The sequence below is a fragment of the Scophthalmus maximus genome, chromosome 3 (assembly GCF_022379125.1).
Source record: "Scophthalmus maximus strain ysfricsl-2021 chromosome 3, ASM2237912v1, whole genome shotgun sequence".
NCBI lineage: Eukaryota > Metazoa > Chordata > Actinopteri > Pleuronectiformes > Scophthalmidae > Scophthalmus > Scophthalmus maximus.
This window is the reverse complement of record NC_061517.1, coordinates 1444236-1468131: the sequence shown is the minus strand read 5'-3', so window position 1 is coordinate 1468131 and position 23896 is coordinate 1444236. Positions and strand designations below refer to the sequence as shown.

The window sequence follows — 23896 nt, the reverse complement described above, 5'->3', positions numbered from 1 at the left end:
AAGCGACTGCAGGCGAATAAACAAACTTCACACACACTTTTTTTTTCTTGACACATTTAGAAAACGGAGCCGAGTTCATAAAAAAAAAAAAAAGGTTTTCCTCTGATGCGGCGACGAAGACGTTTCTGTGATTTTGTGAAATAAAGACACGACACAACGTCACTAAATATAGACAACTCGTGCGTCAGCGCCGACACAACGACTGTACATGTACTGTTCCATGAATAAAAGAAGACGTACCTCGTAAAGGGGAAATCCGAGCATCTCAAACATGGTTTACTGTAAACTGATCCGTCCGAATGTCAAAATGAATGAATGAATAAATAAATAAATAAATAGATGGATAAATAAACTTCTCTCTGAGGAGCAAAGTGCTGCGGCTGCTTCCCCCCTGCTTGTTCATGTGAAGACGCCGCTCGCTGCCATGAGGACGGACTCACGCAGCTGATCTTTTAAAAAGCCACGGAGAAGTCATTAGTTCTGCATGTCAACGGATCTCAGGACGACAACAATGGGCCTTTTCAAATTTCTGTTGTTTTATGTAAAATCTGGATTTATTCCTTTATGGCGTATCACTTGATGTGAGGATGTGGCTCTTACAGTCGCCGCCTTTGTTCGGCCGGGTCCACCTCGTTGACTGAGAGGGGCCCCGGGGCCGTTGCCGAGGCCCCACACCGCCGCCTGGACCCTGAGGAAGCGCTGGGAATGTTGTTCCCAGCTCGAAACAGCACAAAGAATAAATCTGTCTCGTCCTCGTTTGTCGGCAGCGTCTTCTCCCCTCGTGTCTCTAATTGACATTTTTTCAATCTGCAGCAACGGGCGAACTGCGTCTCTTCTCCGACGCGTCACTTTGTAAAACAATCTGAAGAAGTTCTGGGTTCGATGACGGAGCCGAGGACGTCACAGGCTCATCTGACATTTTACACAACAGCTGAAATTACTCCACTTATATAAAAGAGAAAGAAGAAAATATGCCATGACCGTTGAGCAGTGACACGCTCTCATAACCCGACTCAACACAAGTCTGCACGTGCATTTATAAATTGTGTTTTTTTTTTCTTTGACCTAGTTTTGCTCTTTTTCTACAGTCGTGCCAAAGTAATATCCACTCACTTTATTAGGTACAGTTCACCTGAACAGTCCAGTACATCTGCTCCCACGTGAAGGAAGGACGGTTTATTTGTGTGCTTAAAAAATTAAAACACTAAACATATATATATATATATATATATATACACACATATATATATATAAGTTTATACATATATGTATATACATAAAATGTTCCTAACATGTTGTTATCAAACCCTTATGGGAAAGAAATGTAATTGCGACTTGATATTTAATAGTAAAGTAATAATTAACTAGAACCAAAAATATGGAATGTCAATCAAGAAAATCATTTTCTTGATTGACTGTTATTCTGTGAAATATAAGTTTTCCTATCGGCACATATTAGCAGGCATAAAGGCCGATACCATCGTGACAGCCTATCGGTCGGACTCTAATTCATATACAACGACTTTAAAAATCTAAAGTGGAATCAGAATGAGTTTGTATTCACTGAGCGGCAGCGGCGAACAGACGTCTTCGGTCCTGATTCAAAAGAGCTGAGAGACGTTTCTGTTTCCAGATACGCGGAGCACAGAAACTGAACGCTGTGTGTTCGGACGGTTCACAGCCCGAGATCATAAATGTGTTTTGTCCCTAAAGCGTTCAGTGCTTTGTAAACCAACAGTTCTGTAACTGTCTGATCCACTTGTGAACTTTAAGTACTTTTGTCTCATGCAGTTCTTCTCTGACGCCTGGTAACTGATTGTACCACTGCACTATTTCCACTGTTAATATCGCATGGAAAATCTTTATATTTATTATTCTCATTCTAATACACCGGAATTTCCCAGCTAAAGTAACTATCTATCTATCCATCTATAAGCCGACACTGTCACAGTCCAGGTCATAATGATATTTTATAATTACAGGTAACTTTTATACACAATATATTCAGAAAACACAATAATATTTTGCCTCCTCCTTGTTTGTAAATGAGCAGAGAAGGGTCATTTTCAAAGACCAATAATAATAATAATAATAAAAATATAATATTTAGGGCTGCAGCTAACGTTTATTTTCATTACCGATAAATCTGATGATTATTTTCTCGATGAATCGATTATCCCAACACCAAAACACGTCACAGAGGAGCAAAGAAATCAGAGAATAATCGATTATCAAAGTGGTCGTTGATTCATTAACTAACCCATTAGTAATGTTGCAGCTCTGCATAACGGAGTCCACACAATGAGTGTTTATATTAGCAGCAACACAAAGTCTCTTTCATGCTCATTGTTCCGTCGGTCAAACTCAGGTGAGGTGCGTTAACTCTGCTGCAGGTTCCACTCACAGTCGCCTCGGGGCCGCGAGCCGCCGCCGCGGGTCGTAAAGCAGATTCACGCGCGTCAATGAAGCGCTAAGTCGAACCAACACTCTTTGCTTTGGGGCGAAGGACAAAGGGCTGGAGGCTGTCGATGGTCACTGGGAGAGAAACGCTCTGACGCGTTTGTGTTACACGATTCTTCTTCTGTTATCAGATCCGACACGAGCGACAACTAACTCCTCGGGTGTAAGTGACGTCTAAAGAAAGATTCATGGTCAGTTTCTGTCATCATATGGAAATTAACATTAGTTTGCCGGGGAACATAAATCGGGTTCTGCTGCCACGACCGAGACTCGTGTGAGGATAAGGAATTACAGGGTTCGTTCGAAGACCCCGACCATATTTCAGCTCCGGATCTAAAATAACTTCGAACACACATTGAAGCACGACGGGAACGAGGGGGTGTACTTTGTAATGGTCAAATACTCAGCTGATGTGATTTACTGTCCTGTGTAGTACATGTAGTAATATCTCATTAATAACTGACTCAGCAGTGATACAAAGTAACCAAAGTACTTTTACTCGAGCTTAACTTGATAATTAACTTAATAATTCAAATTTTCTTACTTTTATACTTCAAGAGTAACTTTACACTTTCTACTCTACTGTATTTACCTTGAATCTATATTTACCTTCAAATAAGATTTTTACAGTAACTGAAACATATGATAAACTTAGAAAGTAAAAGTTGTGACGACTTATTTAAAAAGCAATAACTTGTCACATTTCATCTGCTCCATGTGATTTCACTTCTAACTTCATCACGTAGTTTCTTTTTTCTTTTTAAGGCCCAAAGAGATTAAACTGTCAAATACTTCCGAAAAAAATAAAGAATATTCTGAAATATAAAAGTATATTTATGTATCTGACTTGATTGATTGATTGATTTTGACAGATTTTTCCCGATCGTCCTGATTTATCTGGTGACACTTCACTGAACTACCGGACTGTACATACAGTTACAACAGTAAAATAAAGCTCATAGATTATTACATCAACTATGTAATAATGTCATATGTCACAAAATAGTGTTTTGTTGGTTGTAAATCAGTACTACATCAGCATTATTCAAATCATTCTAAGAAGAAAAGAAAAAGGAAATATTAATTCAGGTCTAAACATCAAGAGAATCCTTCAAACAGAAACATGTTTTCTTTGAGATTTCTGATCCTGTTAATCATCTCAAGACCTTTTGAATTCAACTCGTGACCCTCTGGTTGGTCCCAGAGCCTCAGGTTGGAAACCAGTGACACAAAAACCCACTGACCCTGACTGTCTGTCTGTCTGTCTGACTGTCTGTCTGTCTGTCTGTCTGTCCTCCTGACTGTCTGTCTGTCTGTCTTGCTGACTGTCTGTGTGTCTGTCCTCCTGTCTGTCTCTGTCTGTCTGTCTCTCTGTGTGTCTGTCTTTCTGTGTGTGTGTCTGTCTCTCTCTCTGTCTGTGTCTGTCCTCCTGTCTGTCTGTGTGTCTTTCTGTCTGAAAGCTGCACCGTCAAAAACAGAAACTCGTGACGTGACGATCTGAAGTGAGTTGGACCGGAGCCTCCCGACCTGCGGCCGCAGCGTCTCGGCCTCATGACGTCGTGATGAACTGACGAATGAGACACATGAAACATCACTTGGACCCAGAGAAACAGGCGAGGGCGAGTTTTTACAGCCAACAGCCACAACTGAACTTTCACTTCGACCAACTGCATCTTTTTCCAGAATTCGCTCTTCGTTTTCTCAAAATGCATCGAGCATCGAGACAAGACGTCCCGTTGTTCTTCCAGCTCCGTTTTGGCCGTCGACGACCGCCGAGGGGCCTCGGCAACGCAAACGGCAGACGAGTCAGAATCCTCTGCGGGGAGAGACGCAGCGGGGAGGACAAACGCGGATCTGTGTGTCTGTGACTCTGTGAGCTTTGGGCAGTTCATGCTGGTCCCGACCAGGATACACCAGCCAGAGCAGAAGAAGAAGAAGAGGAAGAAGAAGAATGGGCCACTCTGTCTCACAGCCAAGAGGTCAACGTGCACAAGGCAACTGTGATGATAACGTGAACGGCAGCTCCGTCAGAGCAGCGTGCGGTCGTCGCTCCTCTGACGCAATGACGACCTCTCTGTCCTCGGATGATGGATCCTTCATTCATCCATCGTCTACCGCTTTATCCATTTAAGGGTCGCGGGGGGCTGGAGCCAATCCCAGCTAACATTGGGCAAGAGGCGGGGTACACCCTGGACAGGTCGCCAGCCTATCACAGGGCCACATACAGAGACAAACAACCATTCACTCTCACATTCACACCTACGGTCAATTCAGAGTCTCCAATGAACCTGACCCCATTCTGCATGTCTCTGGACTGTGGGAGGAAGACGGAGAACCCAGAGAGAACCCACGCACACACGGGGAGAACATGCAAACTCCACACAGAAAGGCCCTGGTTGGTTTGAACCGGGACTCGAACCCAGAACCTTCTTGCTGTGAGGCGAAGGTGCTGACCACTACACCACCGTGCAGCCCCGGATGATGGATGTTATGTTAAAATTAGCATGAACGCAGTTTTTCTCCCGTTTTACAGCAACGACGACCAATGAGCTCATCTACTGGAACTGAAATGATTTCATTTATTCGGCCAGCGTGACAGAAACTAGGGCTGCAATTTACGGCTATTTTCATTATCTTTAATCTTTTTCTAATTATTTTCTGGATTCATCGATTAGTTGTTTGGTCCATAAGACGTCATAAAGTGGTGAAAAATGTCCATCGTGTTTCCCAAAACCCCGACATGATGTTTAGTTTTGTCCACACACCAAAGATGTTCAGTTCACTGTCACAGAGCAAAGAAACCGGAACATATTCACATGTAAGAAGCTGAAATCAGAGAAATATGACTTGAACCGATTAATCGATTATCAAACCAGTTGGCGATTAATTCAAAAGTGGATTACTCATCGGTTAACTGTTGACGCTCAAACAGAAAAACAATCATAGATTATAAATTAAATCTCGCGCTGGAGAAGTTCAACGTCCTTTTGAAAGAATCAACAGACAAAATATGTGCGTGGTCACGAGCTTCACTCGACTGTTTCTAATCCAGAAGAGACGACGAACATTTTGCACTTTGTTCTTGTCCGTGGCACCGCAAAGCCTCTACAGAACAATCTAGAAAATCGAGAAAAGAGAAAAAAAACCTTTTAGGAAGTTATCCCACATACGTTTCAAAGCAGTGTGTGTGTTTTTTCCCTCTCTTCTCTTAAACATGCCGTGGAATTGAAGCAGCGGGGGCTAATTACGAGCATTCTTCACTGAATTAGCGTCGGGTGTGTGGTAAAGCCGTGCTCGCCTTTGTCTTGATCCCTAAACTGATCCTTTTACTTATTCCCCGGGAGGTCGGAGGTCACTTGGTTAATTAAGGGTCCAATCAGTCTTTAGATAAACTCATCTGGGCTTAATGTTTGCACTTTTTGAGGTCCGGCGGCTCCGCCTGGTACCCCGGAGCTAATCCGCCCACAGACAAGGGGAGCAGGTTAACCCAGCTCAACAGCGCCAGGCTGGAACGGCCTTTTTTCACTCGACGACTTCAGTCAATGAAGAATGTCTGTAAGCTCCAGGCCCGAGCAGAGAAATCACTCTCACTCCGTGTATTGAACACGGGCCGGCCGAGGGTTCAGGGTGGGGTGGGGGGCTGGGTTGTTGGGGGGGCGTCCTAAACCTCCCAGAGAGCAGCAGATTATGGGGGAGCGAGTAATGTTTATTATGCTGCATGAGGAGAGACGATGTTTTTTAAACGGATACACTGTATGTGTCACACACACACACACACACACACACACACACACACACACACACACACACACACACACACACACACACACACACACACAGACACTCACACACACACACACACACACACACACTCACACACACACACACACACACATCCAGGGTGATGAAAGTGTGGCGGAGCAAGTAACCGTGAAATCTGTTTCTGTGGATTCAGTTCAACAAAAAATTACTCAACAGCTCAGAATTAAAAACACAAAACAAAAACGTTGACGAGTTCTGTGATTAAAAGCTCGATTTCCATCGCGGCGTCGAGACGACGGCAAAGCTCGTCCATCATCTTTATGCAATATTTCAAATGACCGGTGCACAATATGTGATGGTAAAAGATTCCCTGACGATCTCACCGTCTCTCCACATCACTGAAGAAACGCAGCAAATAGAAAAAGCGAAAGCGAACTCGTCGTCTCTTTTAGAGAAATGCTCTAAACTCTCCGACACGTGAAAATGCAAAAACTCGCATGAATAACTTCACGTGTCCTCGTCGGCTTCAAAATCGTGTAAAAGCCACATTTTTCCTAAAGATCGAACAAACACATCAGGACTGAAATAGAAACGTCTCTTCAGGACCTAAAATAAATGGTTGCACTCAGCAGGGCTGTGAATCAAAGAATCAAAGACAAAGAGAGAAACACAGAATAGAAGAAAAACACAGAAACTCTCAGCTCAACACATTTTTTCTAATCACCATTTCCACAAAGATGAACAACGACCTTCCTGAAAAAAAACACACAACACACAAGCAGAAGACGAACAGAACAAAACTCACCCAAAGTGCCTGTTTCTTTTAAAAACACGCTCCTACACAAAACCCTGAGCAGCGTCGCGTCCGCCTCGGACTGCCAGCGAATCAAAGCTATGAAAAGATGTGAATGTAGCTGAGCAAATAGGATTAAAGATGGCTAAACCCAAATGGCTGGAAGCACAGCATGCATTAAAGAGGAATTCTCTCAGGAGAAGATAATCCCCCATATACGCATTTTAACACACTCCACTCACTCCTGTGGGCTTTTTTTTTTTTTTTTTTACACACACAGTCACAGAAAACCTCGATTTCCCCCGACTGTCTACACGCGTGAGTCCATAAATCTATAAATACAGCGACTGCAGCAGCGGTGACACATGCAACTTCTAATTTCAGAGGTGGAAACTTTACACACACACGCTGTCATCACTTTTGACCTCCTGCGAATCAACACACACACACACACACACACACACACACGCTGCCACATTCCTGCGGTCGCTCACCTTCAGCACCTCCATCGGCACCTGTGCGGCCGGCGGCACGCTGACGTTGATGGCGGGCGTCTGCGACGCGGTGCCTTGTGGGAAGTGGGAGGCCTGTTGCCGCTGCTGCTCCCGCCGCTCCTGCTCCTGGAGCTGCTCCCGCATCAGCTGCTGGCGCAGCAGGATGCGTGATGTCATGGCCGAGGAGCTCAGCGGGGGCTTGGAGGAGTCGCGCTGGTCCGATGGGCTGCTGCTGCTGCCGCCAGGAGAGAGAGAGAGAGAGAGAGACAACAGGATGAGTGAGCGGAGACGAGAGAGAGAGAGAGAGTCGAGGATGAGAGAGGGGGATTGGACGAGAGAGAGATAACCGAGAGAGGTCAGACGAGGAAGGAGAGGTCAAGCAAGAGAGACAAGAGAAGAAGATGAGAGGATGAAAAGAAACGGGCTGATCTGACCTGCAGAGCTGCAATGACCATTTCATAAACTCTTTATTTTTAAATCTTCCATCTTCTCAAATGTGAGGATTTGCTGCATTTCTTTATAACAATAGATAATATTCATGACTGGGTTTTGGACAGTGGACACAGACAGAGATCTGCTGCTGCTGCAAAGCAGAAAGAGGAACTTTTTTTTTCACGTTGCTTCAGTTTTCCCACTCTCCTATTATATTTAGACGGCTTCTTCGCGCCCAGACACCCCCGAGTCCCGCCGTCCAGAAATAGAGAGACTCTGCTGAAGCAGAAGTTGTCGGGACGGAGCCGTCGACCGGCGACTGATCCGTTTGATACGACTCTGCACAAACGTCTGGTCAATCCAGCTGCGAGGTAATCGCACTAATTAGCCAGAGGAGTCGAACACGGCCCTCGACATGCCATCTCACACACACAGACACGAACACACACACACACACACGCACACACACACACACACAAACACACGCACGCACGCACACACACACACACACACAAAAACACTGACACACACACACACGCACACACACACACACTGACTCACACACACACGCACACACACACACACACACACACACACACACACACACACACACACACACACACTGCATATAATCTCATGGTCTGACACCACACCCACTGAACCCTGCACAAGAGCAAAATTATGCTACAATATGTAATAATTCTGATTATTAAAAGTTTACATATTTCAAGTTTTAAAAGATTAAGAGTTCCATTCATGTGTGAGGAGAATTGTCTGACTGTACTGCTGCTCCTGAATAAATAAATTAATCAATAGACGTGATGAGAGAATTACAGCAGAACAAAGTACAGTGTGTTTTATTTTTTTTTACCCAGGTTCCTTTGTGCTCCACCCAGGAGCTGGAGCGGTTCATATTCATAATTCCTCTGCCTGTGAGACTTTGCTCTCTTTAATCACAAAATAAATTCACTGGATCTGAAGCTGAAACAGCTTTTTGATTTTCCACTGTCAGAACTGAAACCTTTGATTTTCGTTTTTTTCTCCCTTTAATCTGCTTGATTGTTTGAGTTTCGTTTCCTTTTCTTTTCTCCAGTTAAAGAAATAAAATTTGAACTGAATTTTTTTCATAAAAACTGGAGCAGAAACAAGCAGCAGATTAATCAGTTCACATCTTTAAGTTTTTTTGAGTTGTTGAGAAATCTATATATATCTACATATATATAGATATATATATATACAGTATACAAACACACAGACACACACACACAAATATAAAGTGTTCTGGTGAGGAACATGAAATGTAAACATAACTTTTTGCTTGTTTAGATTGTTAACAAAAGCAGCAGTGTGTTGTATTCACATTATTATTCATATTAATATTCATAGTGGTGAATGAAAGTGGAACTAAAATGTAGCCTACAGTAGCCTAAACATTTGTTTCCCATCACTTCTCTTTCTTTTTCCCTTTTAATCCCATGTTAGACTCTGTAACGTTCTGTAAAAAGTACAGTTCAACAAGTTATGATCACGTACAATATTTGTATTATTCTTTGTAAATTCGCAGTAGAGTCAAATAACATTTGATCCCGGTGAGAAAAACAACAACTTTGTGAGCTTTTGTAAAGTCAATGTTTGTGTGTAAACTGAGTTCAGGCTCACTCGGTCTGTAGCTCTACGCTAACTGTGTGAGGCTACAGGCACAACTGTGCTTCCAGCTAAATGCTAATGTCAGCATGACAACGCTAACATAGTAACGATTAGCATTTATAATGTTTACTATTTTCACAACCCAGTTTGTTCTGCTAACATGCTACGTTTGGCCAACATGCTACGTTTTGCTAACATGCTACGTTTTGCTAACATGCTACGTTTTGCCAACATGCTACATTTTGCCAACATGCTACGTTCTGCTAACATGCTACGTTTTGCCAACATGCTACTTTTGCTAACATGCTACGTTTTGCTAACATGCTGTGTTTTTTGCTAACATGCTGTGTTTTTTGCTAACATGCTATGTTTTGCTAAAATGTTACATTTTGCCAACATGCTACGTTTTGCTTAAATGCCTCGTTTGTATTCTCTGTTTTCAGCTTCTTAACTGTAAATATTTTCTGGTTTATTTGCTCCCCTTTGTGACAATAAACTTAATATCTTTGGTGTGTGGACAAAAAAAATCATCATCTTGGAGTTTTGGGAAACAAGATCAACAGTTTTCACAATTTTATGACATTTCATTAACCAACCAACAAATCGGTTAATCAAGAAAATAATCGCCAGATTAATCGATTATGAAAGTAATCGTGAGTTGCAGCCCTACATTTGACCCACTGGTGATTTGTTTCACTACAACAAATAAAATACAATATCCTCCTGATTAAAGAGTCTGAACCGGAAGAGTTTCTTCACACTTGAATAATTTCATGTTTCCAAATAGTGGTGAGATCTGTCCAGAGTTGTGGCACCTCATGATTCTCTTTCATACCATTCTGATAATCAGTGTGTGTGTGTGTGTGTGTGTGTGTGTGTGTGTGTGTGTGTCTACAAAGCCAAAGCTCAACTTCTCTTTCTGTTTCTTCCTTTCATCTGTTCTGTGGCTCTTTGCCAAACAAACTACTGAAACACATAAAAAGCTCTTTTGTCCTTTCAAACTTTTTCACCCGTGTGTGTATGTGTGTGTGTGTGTGTGTGTGTGTGTGTGTGTGTGCACCTCCTCTCATATTTGTGTATCTCAGATATAAAACAATGGCTGTACAGTGTTGAGGAGCCCCACCCACCCAACTCATGATTCCTCTGGATCTGCAGTATTACTGGTTTCGATCCGGGCTCCACCGACTGACAGAGGTTCACAGACGTGACGTGAAGCAGAGGCAAAAAATCAGTGTCACCAGTTCCAGACCCGAGGCCCCTGCAGTGACCAGTGGCGCTGCCTGATGGACATTAACGGTAAAACAACAACCTCGTCTGAAAGGGTCCGGCTGCAGACCGCTGGACCACAGGACCTCCACGTCTCTGAAACGGACACACGTGACCTCCACGCCCCTCGGAAGTGTGCACATAATGAACTGAAACATATTGAAATGTTTTTTGCCCATATAACAATTACCGACAACTTCACTGATGAGGTGACTCGTGGTCTTGGTAGTTGGCAAATAACAAATGTGCACATTACTGCCACCGCCTCGTGCATCAACATTGCTATCATTTACTATGTAAAAATAATAATAAAAACAACAACAAAACAAATCAATCGCTCATATCTACTCAATTACATGAGTTTGTCTAAGACATTGAAAAAAAGTATTTATTAACACTCATTTTAGCTCTTTTGTAGAATTAAAACGAAAGTCACCCAGCTACTTCCTTTTTGTATGGAGGTCACGTGTTTCCGGTCCAGCGTGGAGCTCCACAGCTCCGGCGGTCTGCAGCCGGACCCTTCTCAGAAACATGAATCTCAGTTTATTCTAAACTACTCCTCTGCAACAAATAAACACACATTTGACACCTTTTGTGATGATTTGCATCAAAAACGTGAACATTGTTTGTCAAAGTGAAACCAGATTTTAAAACTTCTTCTTAGATATTGGAACCAAGTCAAAGCTTATTTGACAAACTAACCTACTCAACACAACAGGTTGTACAGACGTCCCACACACACACACACACACACACACACACCTCTCTGCACACGGTCCTTCACGTGCACTCAAAGTATTGTACACACACATTCTGCCTCCTGACAATCTCCCCGACGCCGACGCTCCGTACTCACAGACGGTCAAAGGAGCAGGGTCTGAACACTCGCGCTCCCACGGCCTCCATGCTTGTTTGTTTTCTCTCCTGAAGGTGCACCAGCCGCCCTTGGAGAGCAGTGAAAGTCACGGCCGGTGGTGCAGCGCTGTGTGTGTCGGGGGGGGGGAGGGGAGGGGAGGGGAGGAGGACCAGCCCCGTCCGGAGAGCGGGGGGCAGGCGCCAGCTGGAAACCGGCCGCTCGTCAACACGCTGCTCTGGAACCACACAGATACTGTTTCACTGCGCGTCGCCACGTCTGAGCCGGCGGCCGACCGAACAAGCTGGAGACGCTGTCCGGTGGAAAAAGGATTGTCCGACTCTCACTGAGCGCAGGGAACCAGCCTGTTCCCAGAGTCATGACAAGGAATTGCGATATGAGACGGGATGAGATTTTTAAACTCTCAAGTCCAGGACGACGAGTTCTTCTCTGCAAGTTCAAAAACGTTCATCAACCTTTTGAGCAAATTGCATCTGTTGTTCAAATCAAAGTCAAATCGTATTTTCAACCTGACATAAGACAACATGGCTCGGTGGTCACACACAGACGCACTGTGACCTCAAACACGGTGAGAATCTCAAGACACTGAGATTGAGTTTGTGTATCAAATGTTAAATATCAGACTCAAGAAACAACCACTGAAATTCCACTATTCAAAGTTTTCTTTAGGTCATTAAAAGCCGTTCTCCCCGGAAGTGAGCAGGAGAAACAGGTCGAGGCTACGTCATCCACACTGCCACGCTTTCGATCGCCGTCCTCCAGACATATATCACGTGACCTCTCACGTACACTGGGCACGTGCATGAAGGTGTAAACAGGAAGCAGAATGTTTGGTGCTTAACTTCCAGAAAATACTACGCATGAAAAACAAAAATAATGAAGAGTGAGAGAGCAGGGATTTCTTTTTCTTTGGAGCGGTTACCGACTCTTACAGGAAGTATTCACGCCGCTGATAGTCGAGTCGTGACTGATGAGAACCGATCAGGAAGAGAACGCGCGTCTGTCCGAGCGGCAACGCGGCGCTGGAGTTTTCAAATCAAAACGGGGCGAGCAGCGTTCCCGAACCGCTCAGTTTTAGGCGCTCGCAACCGTTGGCAGCAGTGATGCTTTCTTTTAAAAATGAAAGCGTCAGCGTCGTGACGCTACAAAATAAAATGAGGACGTACTGCAGTAACGTGGACGAGGCCTCAGACCAGCCTTCCCAACTGCGTTGTCAGAAAGTTGTGATGTGATCCGCCATCGAACATACCGACGGCTCCATCGAGCCAGGGGTCATCTCAACCTCAGTATTGAGTTCTTCTGAAGAAAGGAAACCTGGACATGAGATTTTTTTAATTTGGGACGCAAGACAACCAACGAAGACGCAGCTGCCCAGACACAGACGGGCGACACACTAAACCTCCTGAGGGATCCAGTTATATTCTGGTACCAGACTCATCTCTTCCCAGAAACCCTCCTCTCCTAAAGCCTAGAAGGTTCAGAAGGTCCTCGGATCGAATCCCAGCTCCTCGACTCTGCAGGTCCTTGGACAAGACACTGAACCTTCGAGTTCTCTTTACTTCACTTCGCCGCCTCATACTGGATCAAACAAGTCGGCCATGTTTCCACCATGCCGGCTCTTCCTTCAACACAGACACTGACCAGGCTCGGAGACTGAACCTCTCGCCGCCGACACGGAGGCGGAACAGCAACAACAACACCGCCGCTGTAAGAGCTCTAATGAGAAGACAGTAGCTCGTGTCCTGTGAATATCACTGAGCTATAAAAAGGGAGTTCAGTGCGAGAGCGGCGAGGCGAGAGGAAGCTAATGAGAATCTCACGCGTTAAAATAAATAAATAAATCAGGCAGCCGAGAAACTGAAGCTGCTAAAAGAACCATGATCCTGTTAGATGTTCTGGATCGGAACGCAGGTGTTCACAGATCGGGACGTCCCGAATCCCGACAGACGGCAGGACGTCTCTGGTGTGACCCTACATCCACAGTATCTGCAGTACACACACTCACACACACACAAACACACGCACACGCACACTCTCACACACACACACACACACACACACACTCTCACACTCACACTCTCAAACACACACACACACACACACACACACACAGACACACACACACACACACACACACACACACACACTCACACACACACACCCCCGCACGCATGCACACACACACACACACACTCACACGCACGCACACACACACTCACACACACACACACACACACACACACACACTCTCACACTCACACTCTCACACACACACACACAGACACACACACACACACACACACACACTCCCGCACGCATGCACACACACACACTCACACACACTCACACACACCCCGTTGAGCTGCAGCTGGCATCGACCCCCGAGAGGAGAACCAGTGATAACGGGGAGCATCTGTAGGCGAGTGTTGAGAAGTGAGCACCAGCGAGACCGGATCTGAAACCACATGAATGCCGTTTATTACACTTTGAATTTTTTTTTTATTTCCCAAGAAGAATATTCCCAGAACCAGAGAGAAAACTCCACAAAGAGTTGACACTAGAGATTAAATTTGAAAAAAAACTTTTTTTTTGCTGTGACAATTTCCCGTAATAGAGGTTTACATGAACACAACCTTGAATGAGTAAATCAAATGTGAATATTGTTTCTCCATCATGAAGGTTCATTTGTATGTTTTCATTTCAGAATTAATATCATGATGATGGTAAGGGCAAGTTTATTAAATAGCAGTTTTTTTTCTGCTGACAGCAAAGGAGGAAAATGAACTCGACACTCATCCGAGGAGACGGGAGTTTATCCACTTTCACATAATGTTCTCGAGTTCATGTCAATATTGTTTGTTCTCATATTGGACAAACACAAGAAAGCAGCTCTTCGCGTAAAACTCTCTCGAGGCTGATTTTTTTTCTTTTTTTACTCGATATCCCTCGAAGGCGACGATTCAAGACAAACGAGCGCATTGTCGCATCGCCAGGGAAACCGTGGTGATGACTCACAAAATATTACTAATCATTAATTTCAACATGAAAAAAGAACTTAGTGTGAGCGACCTTTAACGACCTTTAGAAAAAAATCCACTCCAGGAGAAGAGCTCGGAGCTACAAAGGTCTTTTATATATGTTGGGATATTATATAAGAGTATTATATAATACAGTAAGTAGAGCTGTATCAGTTAATCGATTACTAATCCACTACTAAATTAATCGGCAACTATTTTGATAATCGATTAATCGGTTCAAGTAGTTTTTATGGGGAAAAGAGTCATAATTCTCTGATTTCAGCTTCTTAAATGTGAATATGTTCTGGTTTCTTTGCTCCTCTGTGACAGTATGATGAGTTGTCAGTCGATCATTCTTCTCGATTTGCTCCTGATCCTTGTCTTTTGTGAAATGTATCTCTGAACGTGTCCTCGGGGGATTTGTCAATGTTTAAAGATAATATTTTATTTCTTATTTTTAACTCGTAATAATTATTGAATTCTCAATATTAGGCCAAGACATAATCCTGCCGAATAATCCGGTAGGTAATAAAACTTTTCGGCACTAAAAGGCTTCTGCCTTTGGCTGTTTTATGAAAGTACAGGTTGTTAAATAAAAACGACTTAGTCAATAACGGGTTCCACTGTTGGAACTCAGGACGCGGCCCGATGAGGCGGCGATGTCGGTGTTGTCGCAGTTCCTAACGGTCACCAAAAGAGGGTGACAGAGATCACACAGCGTCACTGTTACAATATTTCACTGAAGCCACGTCACACCTGTCAGTGTTACGTCACACCTGTCAGTGTCACCTGTCAGTGTCACCTGTCAGTGTCACGTCGCTCCGTCTGAGATCACGAATGAAACTGTTAGAAGTCCCAGGATCTCCACGAGAACGAGCAGATCCAGAAACCAACTTTCAGAACCACGACCTCTGACTCAGCACTCAGTCACCGGTCTGTCTGTCTCTCTGTCTGTCTCTCTCTCCGTCTGTCCGTCCGTCTGTCTCTCTGTCTGTCTCTCTCTCCGTCTGTCTGTCTATCTGTCTCTCTATCTGTCTGTCTTTCTGTCTGTCTCTCTCTCTGTCTGTGTGTCTGTCCGTCTGTCTGTCTCTCTCTCTGTCTGTCTGTCTGTCTGTCTGTCTGTCCGTCCGTCCGTCTGTCTCTTTATCTGTCTGTCTCTCTCTGTCTGTCTGTCTGTCTGTCCGTCTGTCTGTCTCTCTCTGTCTGTCTGTCTGTCTGTCTGTCCGTCCGTCTGTCTGTCTCTCTCTCTGTCTGTCTGTCTGTCTGTCTGTCTGTCCGTCTGTCTGTCTCTCTATCTGTCTGTCTCTCTCTCTGTCTGTCTGTCTGTCTGTCTGTCTGTCTGTCCGTCCGTCCGTCCGTCCATCTGTCTGTCTGTCTGTCTGTCCGTCCGTCCGTCCATCTGTCTGTCTCTCTCTCTGTCTGTCTGTCTCTCTCTCTGTCTGTCTGTCTCTCTGTCTGTCTGTCTGTCTGACTGTCTCTCTCTCTGTCCGTCCATCTGTCTATATTTATATTCACAGTTTACTTTGACACACATTTTGACAAAGCTTTAAATAACCATGTATTTTAATTTATTTCTCAGTTCACACGTGACTGTTTCTGTCTCAGGAGAGAAAAGAGAAGGGGTGATGAAAAACGTTCTTCTGATTTGAAGACAATAATCAAAATAGAAAATGTACTTACATTGCATTGAATTATCATATATTATGTATTTTTATTCACCGTTTTCTTTTTCTAAAAAGTTTCTTGAATAGAACATCAATCAATAAAAGAGGATTCAAGTGTTGGAATCAAATTGTTGATGAGTCTTAAGTTATTTATTCTAGGATCAAACGCTTGATGAATAAAATAGGAATATTGTTCATTTTAAGATGTGTATTATTTAGGGCAAAGCAATTGCATACATAGGTCTTTGTACTTACGTTGCATTAAACATTGTTACACTTGTAAGGTTTTGCTTATTAGTAAAATGATTTATATGAAAATCGTGAAGCAGCTGCAGCTTTTGTCAAATGTGACACCATGGAAACTAGAAGGCACAATTTCAATCATAATCTAAATCTAAACAATTGTTGTTGTTTGTGGTTATGAGTCTCTGAGACTCTGAGGCATATCAATATCTGGAGTTCATTAACAAGCCAAGTGTTAGAAAATGATCCCAGAACTCTCAGCGTCAGATTATAACACATCCTCTGCTATATTTATAAATCCTATTTACACTGTAGACGACTGTCTCACGTCTATATCAGGCACGTCGTGTGCACGTCGCCTGCACGTCGCCTGCACGACGCTCGAGTTGTCCAGTTGATACGGAGACGGCAGGAAAACAAACATACGCATCATATTTTGTTCACCCTTGAGCTCAGATATTTAGAAGCAAGCGGGACGGAGCAGCCGTGACGAGACGAGTCAGTAATCACTGGAACGAATTAGCACTTTGCACAACAATGTCTCACAACACAGTCATTGTGCCTATTAATATTAATACGGCGCTGGGTCATCCTCATGTGACGGGAAGAGGAAGTGGGACGGACACATTCAATCGTGGCAACTGTTTTACACAACTTCACAAATATTCCAAAGAGGAAGGAAAAAAAACAACAACATGAAAGTAAAAAAAATAATCTGCGATTCTCCAGAACAGAACCAGAGTCGGATGCTTCGGTTCCACTGGATCTGCCTGTTGCTCTGCGACGACGACGACGACGACAACAACACGACAACAACACGACAACACAGCTCACATTCAGCCGGCGAATGTGTAACAGTGTAATGGCATTTCACTAATGGAGAAATTAGTTTAAAAAATGCAGAACTGGGTTAAAGGTCGGGACTGTCCCAGTGTCAAAGGACGGTTCTGTTTCCCCGATCCTCCTGAATGTAGAGGAAAGAAGGAGATAAACTACAGAACTACTACAAACTACAACAAATACAAAGGAGATAAACTACAAAAACTACAAATAAACTACAGATCACAGCTCCTTCATCCCGACAGCTGTCAGACTGTACAACAATGACACCGTCACCATGTCGTCCCATCACAACAACAAACTAATGTCATATACTGTATCACATCATTATTCATTATCATTCTCTGTACCTTAAATAGCCATCATACATACATCCACCACAACTGTCATCCTGTGCAATACACACGCACACACATATATATATATGTATATACTCAAATGAGTATTTAGTCTGACACCTCTCGGTTCATTTTGGATTTCTTTACCAACGGACGCAGACGAATCACGTGTCTGTTTGCACGACGATGTCGACTAGGCTTTTAGCCACTAGGTGTGTGTGTGTGTGTGTGTGTGTGTGTGTGTGTGTGTGTGTGCAATGGTTTGTACAGAAAATAGAAGCCAACAGGAAAAAGAGAAGACGCCGCAGAATGTGGAGACGACGGGAAACATGCTGCAACATCGCATGGAGACTCCGGTGTAGCCTCGAACGCCGCGGCTCCGAAAAACCTGGTCGCTCTGTACCTGTTCACGCAACCAGGTCGATTTGAAACCACGGCGTTCGAGGCTACCCCGGAGTCTCCATGCGATGTTGCAGCATGTACTCCCCGACCCCTGTACGCTTTTCTGCTTCCTGTTTGGTTCTGGAAAGAGCTCACCTATTGGTCCTAGACAACGTTCACGTCACCATCTGCGTGAGCGACGTCTTAAAACTTACCATAAAATCAAACACGGTTGCATTAGACAAATGCTCGTTCATCAGCGGCAGCCATCTTGGTTGTTTTCAAAAGTCGCTTCCGTCCGCACCGTGGTATAAACCCCGCCCACTATCAGATAATCGGTTGTGATTGGACCGGCACGTTTTCTGACCGAAGGGAAATCACTTCCCAACGGAGGAGATCCGGACCGTGAGTCTGGCAGAGCGAATTTAAACCAGCTCCCAGAATTCATCTGGGTCGCCAGGCTGACACTCTGCTGCTGTAACGGGTAAGTGTCCGCGGCCTGAGGATGAATAAAGTTCTATCTCATCTTATCTCATCAGCGACGACGTGTTTGAGAAGCAATGGAGCTCAGTGTGAAGTGAACACACAGTGGAGTTCTGTCCGTCTCACCGGCACAATGAGGCCATGTTCCACCACCGGCGAGCAAAATAATGCAAAAGGCGAAACTCAGATCATCTGCTGGTCGCCGCCGCCATCGTCATCACACTGATGCAGTTTCAAAACATGAAAGTCTTGTTGTCATCCTGAGGAAACGGCAGGAAGTCACTGCGCCTGGCTACAAAAAAAACGTACAAAATTATAACTGACAGAGTTTTTGCTCAATATATGATATATCTTAATCTGAGAGCCCCCCCCCCCCCCACGTGTTCACACACAGACAGACACGCCGCGTCAGACGAGCGCGTCCACTGCGCTGCTGCACTTCCAGGAACGAGGGGGTGAAAGGTCAAATCGGACTTGACTCAGCTCGGTGCAGAATGTTTGGAGCCGAGAATAACTTCTCCAATAACTCAGAGCTGCTGCGAGAGAAATATAATCTGTTGCCTCATGTCGTCGGCAATGAGACTTTTTTAAAACTTTACACTCAGAATATTACAAACAATTCTGATAATGTAACAAAAGAGACTTGATTCTAGAGCTGCAGCAGTTCATCGATTAGTAATCGAGTACTAAATGAATCGTCAACTATTTTGATAATCGATTCATCTGTAGATTTTTATGGAAGAAAAAAGTAACAATTCTCTGATTTCAGCTTCTTAAATATGAATATGTTCTGGATTCTTTGCTCCTCTGTGACAGTGAACTGAATATCTTTGGTGAGTGGACAAAACAAAACATCAGGTTTTTGGGAAACACCATCGACATTTTTCACCATTTTATGAACCAAACAACTAATCGATTAATCGAGAAAATAATCGACAGATTAATGGAATATGAAAATAATCGTTAGTTGCAGCCCTACTTGATTCAAACCCAGATTTCCACTTAAGTTAAATGCATATATTAGGCTATATTATAATAATCAATCATTCATTGATTTGAATCCTCTCGTGCAATTTGCTAATTGTGCAAAACATAATCAGAAACTTGATTAAATTACTGGAGCTTCTACAGCTGCCAGTGAATATTGACTGCTAATAATAATAATAATTATTATTATTATACGGTGAATCCCAGAGCAGCTGCACTCCTACTGGACTCTGTATGAGGATCATAGTTTCTGTGCAGTCAGTCTCCATCCTGACTCCTGAGTGAGGCTGCAGCATCTCCCCGACTCTGACTCTGAATCTCTCTGACTCGGACTCTGACTCTGAATCTGACTCTGACTCTGAATCTGACTCTGACTCTGAATCTGAATCTCTCTGACTCTGAATCTGACTCTGACTCTGAATCTGACTCTGACTCTGACTCTGACTCTGACTCTGACTCTGACTCTGAATCTGAATCTCTCTGACTCTGACTCTGACTCTGAATCTGACTCTGACTCTGAATCTGAATCTCTCTGACTCTGAATCTGACTCTGACTCTGAATCTGACTCTGACTCTGACTCTGACTCTGACTCTGACTCTGACTCTGAATCTGAATCTCTCTGACTCTGACTCGGACTCGGACTCTGACTCTGACTCTGACTCTGAATCTGACTCTGATTCTGAATCTGAATCTGAATCTCTCTGACTCTGACTCTGACTCTGAATCTCTCTGACTCTGAATCTGACTCTGACTCTGAATCTGAATCTCTCTGACTCTGAATCTGACTCTGACTCTGAATCTGACTCTGACTCTGAATCTCTCTGTCTCTGACTCTGACTCTGACTCTGACTCTGAATCTCTCTGTCTCTGACTCTGACTCTGACTCTGACTCTGACTCTGACTCTGAATCTCTCTGACTCTGACTCTGACTCTGACTCTGAATCTCTCTGACTCTGAATCTGACTCTGACTCTGAATCTGACTCTGAATCTGAATCTCTCTGACTCTGACTCTGAATCTGACTCTGACTCTGAATCTGACTCTGACTCTGACTCTGACTCTGACTCTGAATCTGAATCTGACTCTGACTCTGACTCTGACTCTGAATCTGTCTCTGACTCTGAATCTGAATCTCTCTGACTCTGACTCTGAATCTGAATCTGAATCTGAATCTCTCTGACTCGGACTCTGAATCTGACTCTGACTCTGAATCTCTCTGACTCTGACTCTGACTCTGAATCTCTCTGACTCTGAATCTGAATCTCTCGGACTCTGACTCTGACTCTGACTCAGACTCGGACTCGGACTCTGAATCTGAATCTCTCTGACTCTGAATCTGAATCTCTGTGACTCTGAATCTGAATCTCTGTGACTCTGAATCTGAATCTCTCTGACTCTGACTCTGAATCTCTCTGACTTTGACTCTGACTCTGAATCTGAATCTGAATCTGACTCTGAATCTGACTCTGACTCTGAATCTGAATCTGAATCTGAATCTGACTCTGAATCTGACTCTGACTCTGAATCTGAATCTGAATCTCTCTGACTCTGACTCTGACTCTGAATCTGAATCTGAATCTGACTCTGACTCTGAATCTGAATCTCTCTGAATCTGACTCTGACTCTGAATCTGACTCTGACTCTGAATCTGAATCTGACTCTGACTCTGAATCTGAATCTGAATCTGACTCTGACTCTGAATCTGAATCTCTCTGAATCTGACTCTGACTCTGAATCTGACTCTGAATCTGAATCTGAATCTCTCTGACTCTGACTCTGACTCTGAATCTGAATCTCTCTGAATCTGACTCTGACTCTGAATCTGACTCTGAATCTGAATCTGAATCTCTCTGACTCTGACTCTGACTCTGACTCTGAATCTGAATCTGAATCTCTCTGACTCTGACTCTGACTCTGAATCTCTCTGACTCTGACTCTGAATCTGAGTCTCTCTGACTCTGAATCTGACTCTGAATCTCTCTGACTCTGACTCTGAATCTGAATCTCTCTGACTCTGACTCTGAATCTGAATCTCTCTGACTCTGACTCTGACTCTGAATCTCTCTGACTCTGACTCTGAATCTGAATCTCTCTGACTCTGACTCTGAATCTGAATCTCTCTGACTCTGACTCTGAATCTCTCTGACTCTGACTCTGAATCTGAATCTCTCTGACTCTGACTCTGAATCTCTCTGACTCTGACTCTGAATCTGACTCTGACTCTGAATCTGAATCTGAATCTGAATCTGACTCTGACTCTGACTCTGACTCTGAATCTGACTCTCACTCTGAATCTGACTGACTCTGACTGACTCTGAATCTGACTCTGACTCTGAATCTGACTCTGACTCTGAATCTGACTGACTCTGACTCTGACTCTGACTCTGAATCTGACTCTGACTCTGACTCTGAATCTGACTCTGACTCTGACTCTGAATCTGACTCTGACTCTGAATCTGACTCTGACTCTGAATCTGAATCTCTCTGACTCTGACTCTGACTCTGAATCTGAATCTGACTCTGACTCTGACTGTGACTCTGAATCTGACTCTGACTCTGAATCTGACTCTGACTCTGAATCTGAATCTCTCTGACTCTGAATCTGACTCTGACTCTGACTCTGAATCTCTCTGACTCTGAATCTGACTCTGACTCTGACTCTGAATCTCTCTGACTCTGAATCTGACTCTGACTCTGACTCTGAATCTCTCTGACTCTGAATCTGACTCTGAATCTGACTCTGAATCTCTCTGACTCTGAATCTCTCTGACTCTGACTCTGACTCTGAATCTGAATCTGACTCTGAATCTGACTCTGACTCTGACTCTGACTCTGAATCTGAATCTGACTCTGACTCTGAATCTGACTCTGACTCTGACTCTGACTCTGAATCTCTCTGACTCTGACTCTGAATCTGACTCTGACTCGGACTCTGACTTTGACTCTGAATCTGAATCTCTCGGACTCTGACTCTGACTCAGACTCGGACTCGGACTCTGAATCTGAACCTCTCTGACTCTGAATCTGAATCTCTCTGACTCTGACTCTGAATCTGAATCTCTCTGAATCTGAACCTCTCTGACTCTGAATCTGAACCTCTCTGACTCTGAACCTCTCTGAACCTCTCTGAATCTCTCTGACTCTGAATCTGAACCTCTCTGACTCTGAACCTCTCTGAATCTCTCTGACTCTGAATCTGAATCTCTCTGACTCTGAATCTGAATCTCTCTGAATCTGAATCTGAACCTCTCTGAATCTGAATCTCTCTGACTGTGACTCTGACTCTGACTCTGAATCTCTCTGAATCTGAATCTGAATCTCTCTGAATCTGAATCTCTCGGACTCTGCGGCCGCACGAGCTCATATCTGAGGCTGATGTTGACAAGACAACACCCAAGTGTTGCATAACTTCATCCAGCAGGAAAAAAAGCCGGCGAGAGACCCGCTGCAGAGCCACATCACGGGGGGGCGGTAGCCTCGAACACACTCACACTCTCACACACACACACACACACACACACTCTCTCTCTGGAGAAGAGAAGTGTGCGCACTCATTAGCACCTGAACTCGAACGCCGCGGCAGCGAGGTGGGACATAACTGTCCGGAGGAACTGACCTGCTTTTCAGCGGCTGACTCTTCAGCTCGTAATATGTTTTCGGTTCCTCCTGAAACTCTTCTCCCGCCTCGAAGTCGGCGACGATCCCCGACTCGGCCTGCTGCATGTCGTCGGGTTCAGAGGTCACCGACAGAAAACGGCTTGTTTATTATTCTTGTTGTGATTAAAAGTCAAAGGTTTCGCGGCCGCTCGTCGATGTTTGCGCCGCTGTACTTCGCTCCGGTGCCGCGCGCTGTCACCGCGAGCCGCCGCCTCCTGCGCCGGGACCCGGCGCTGTGTAGTCCCGCGCGGCCGCGAGCCACAGCGCCGCGGACGGGAGGCGGGCGGCGCGGGAACTGCAGATACCGGCATGCACCGCGGCTGTCAATGTCAGCACGCTTCTCATTGGCTGCAACGTCCGAGGGGGATTTCTTTCTGTTTTCGCGCACAGTGAATCTTCTCTTGATATTTATTGATCAGCACGAACAGCTTTCAATTATTTATTGATAAATAGATGCAGACACGGATTTTGACTTGAACATTTGTTTGTTTTGTTTATGCTTTATACCCCTAAGAGACAGTGACCTCATTTTGCTTTTATGTATGTATGTATAAATCA

General features: G+C 44.3%; 1 protein-coding gene across 2 annotated transcripts in view; it reads right to left on the bottom strand.

Moving 5' to 3' along the window:
- LOC118317006 (microphthalmia-associated transcription factor-like) overlaps window positions 1-23577 on the bottom strand; it is a 31529-nt gene extending 7952 nt beyond the window's left edge. The window contains exons 1-3 of one of the 2 annotated variants that reach the window (XM_035645406.2): window positions 23298-23577; window positions 14082-14183; window positions 7510-7744 (exon numbers count right to left, since the gene is read on the bottom strand). In XM_035645406.2, the coding sequence (XP_035501299.2) occupies window positions 7510-7744; window positions 14082-14183; window positions 23298-23404 (444 nt within the window). In that variant the 5' untranslated portion in view covers window positions 23405-23577. The remainder of the gene's footprint in view (window positions 1-7509; window positions 7745-14081; window positions 14184-23297) is intronic. The other variant, XM_047330890.1, reaches the window with a different exon arrangement.
- Between the last annotated feature and the right edge of the window lie 319 nt (window positions 23578-23896).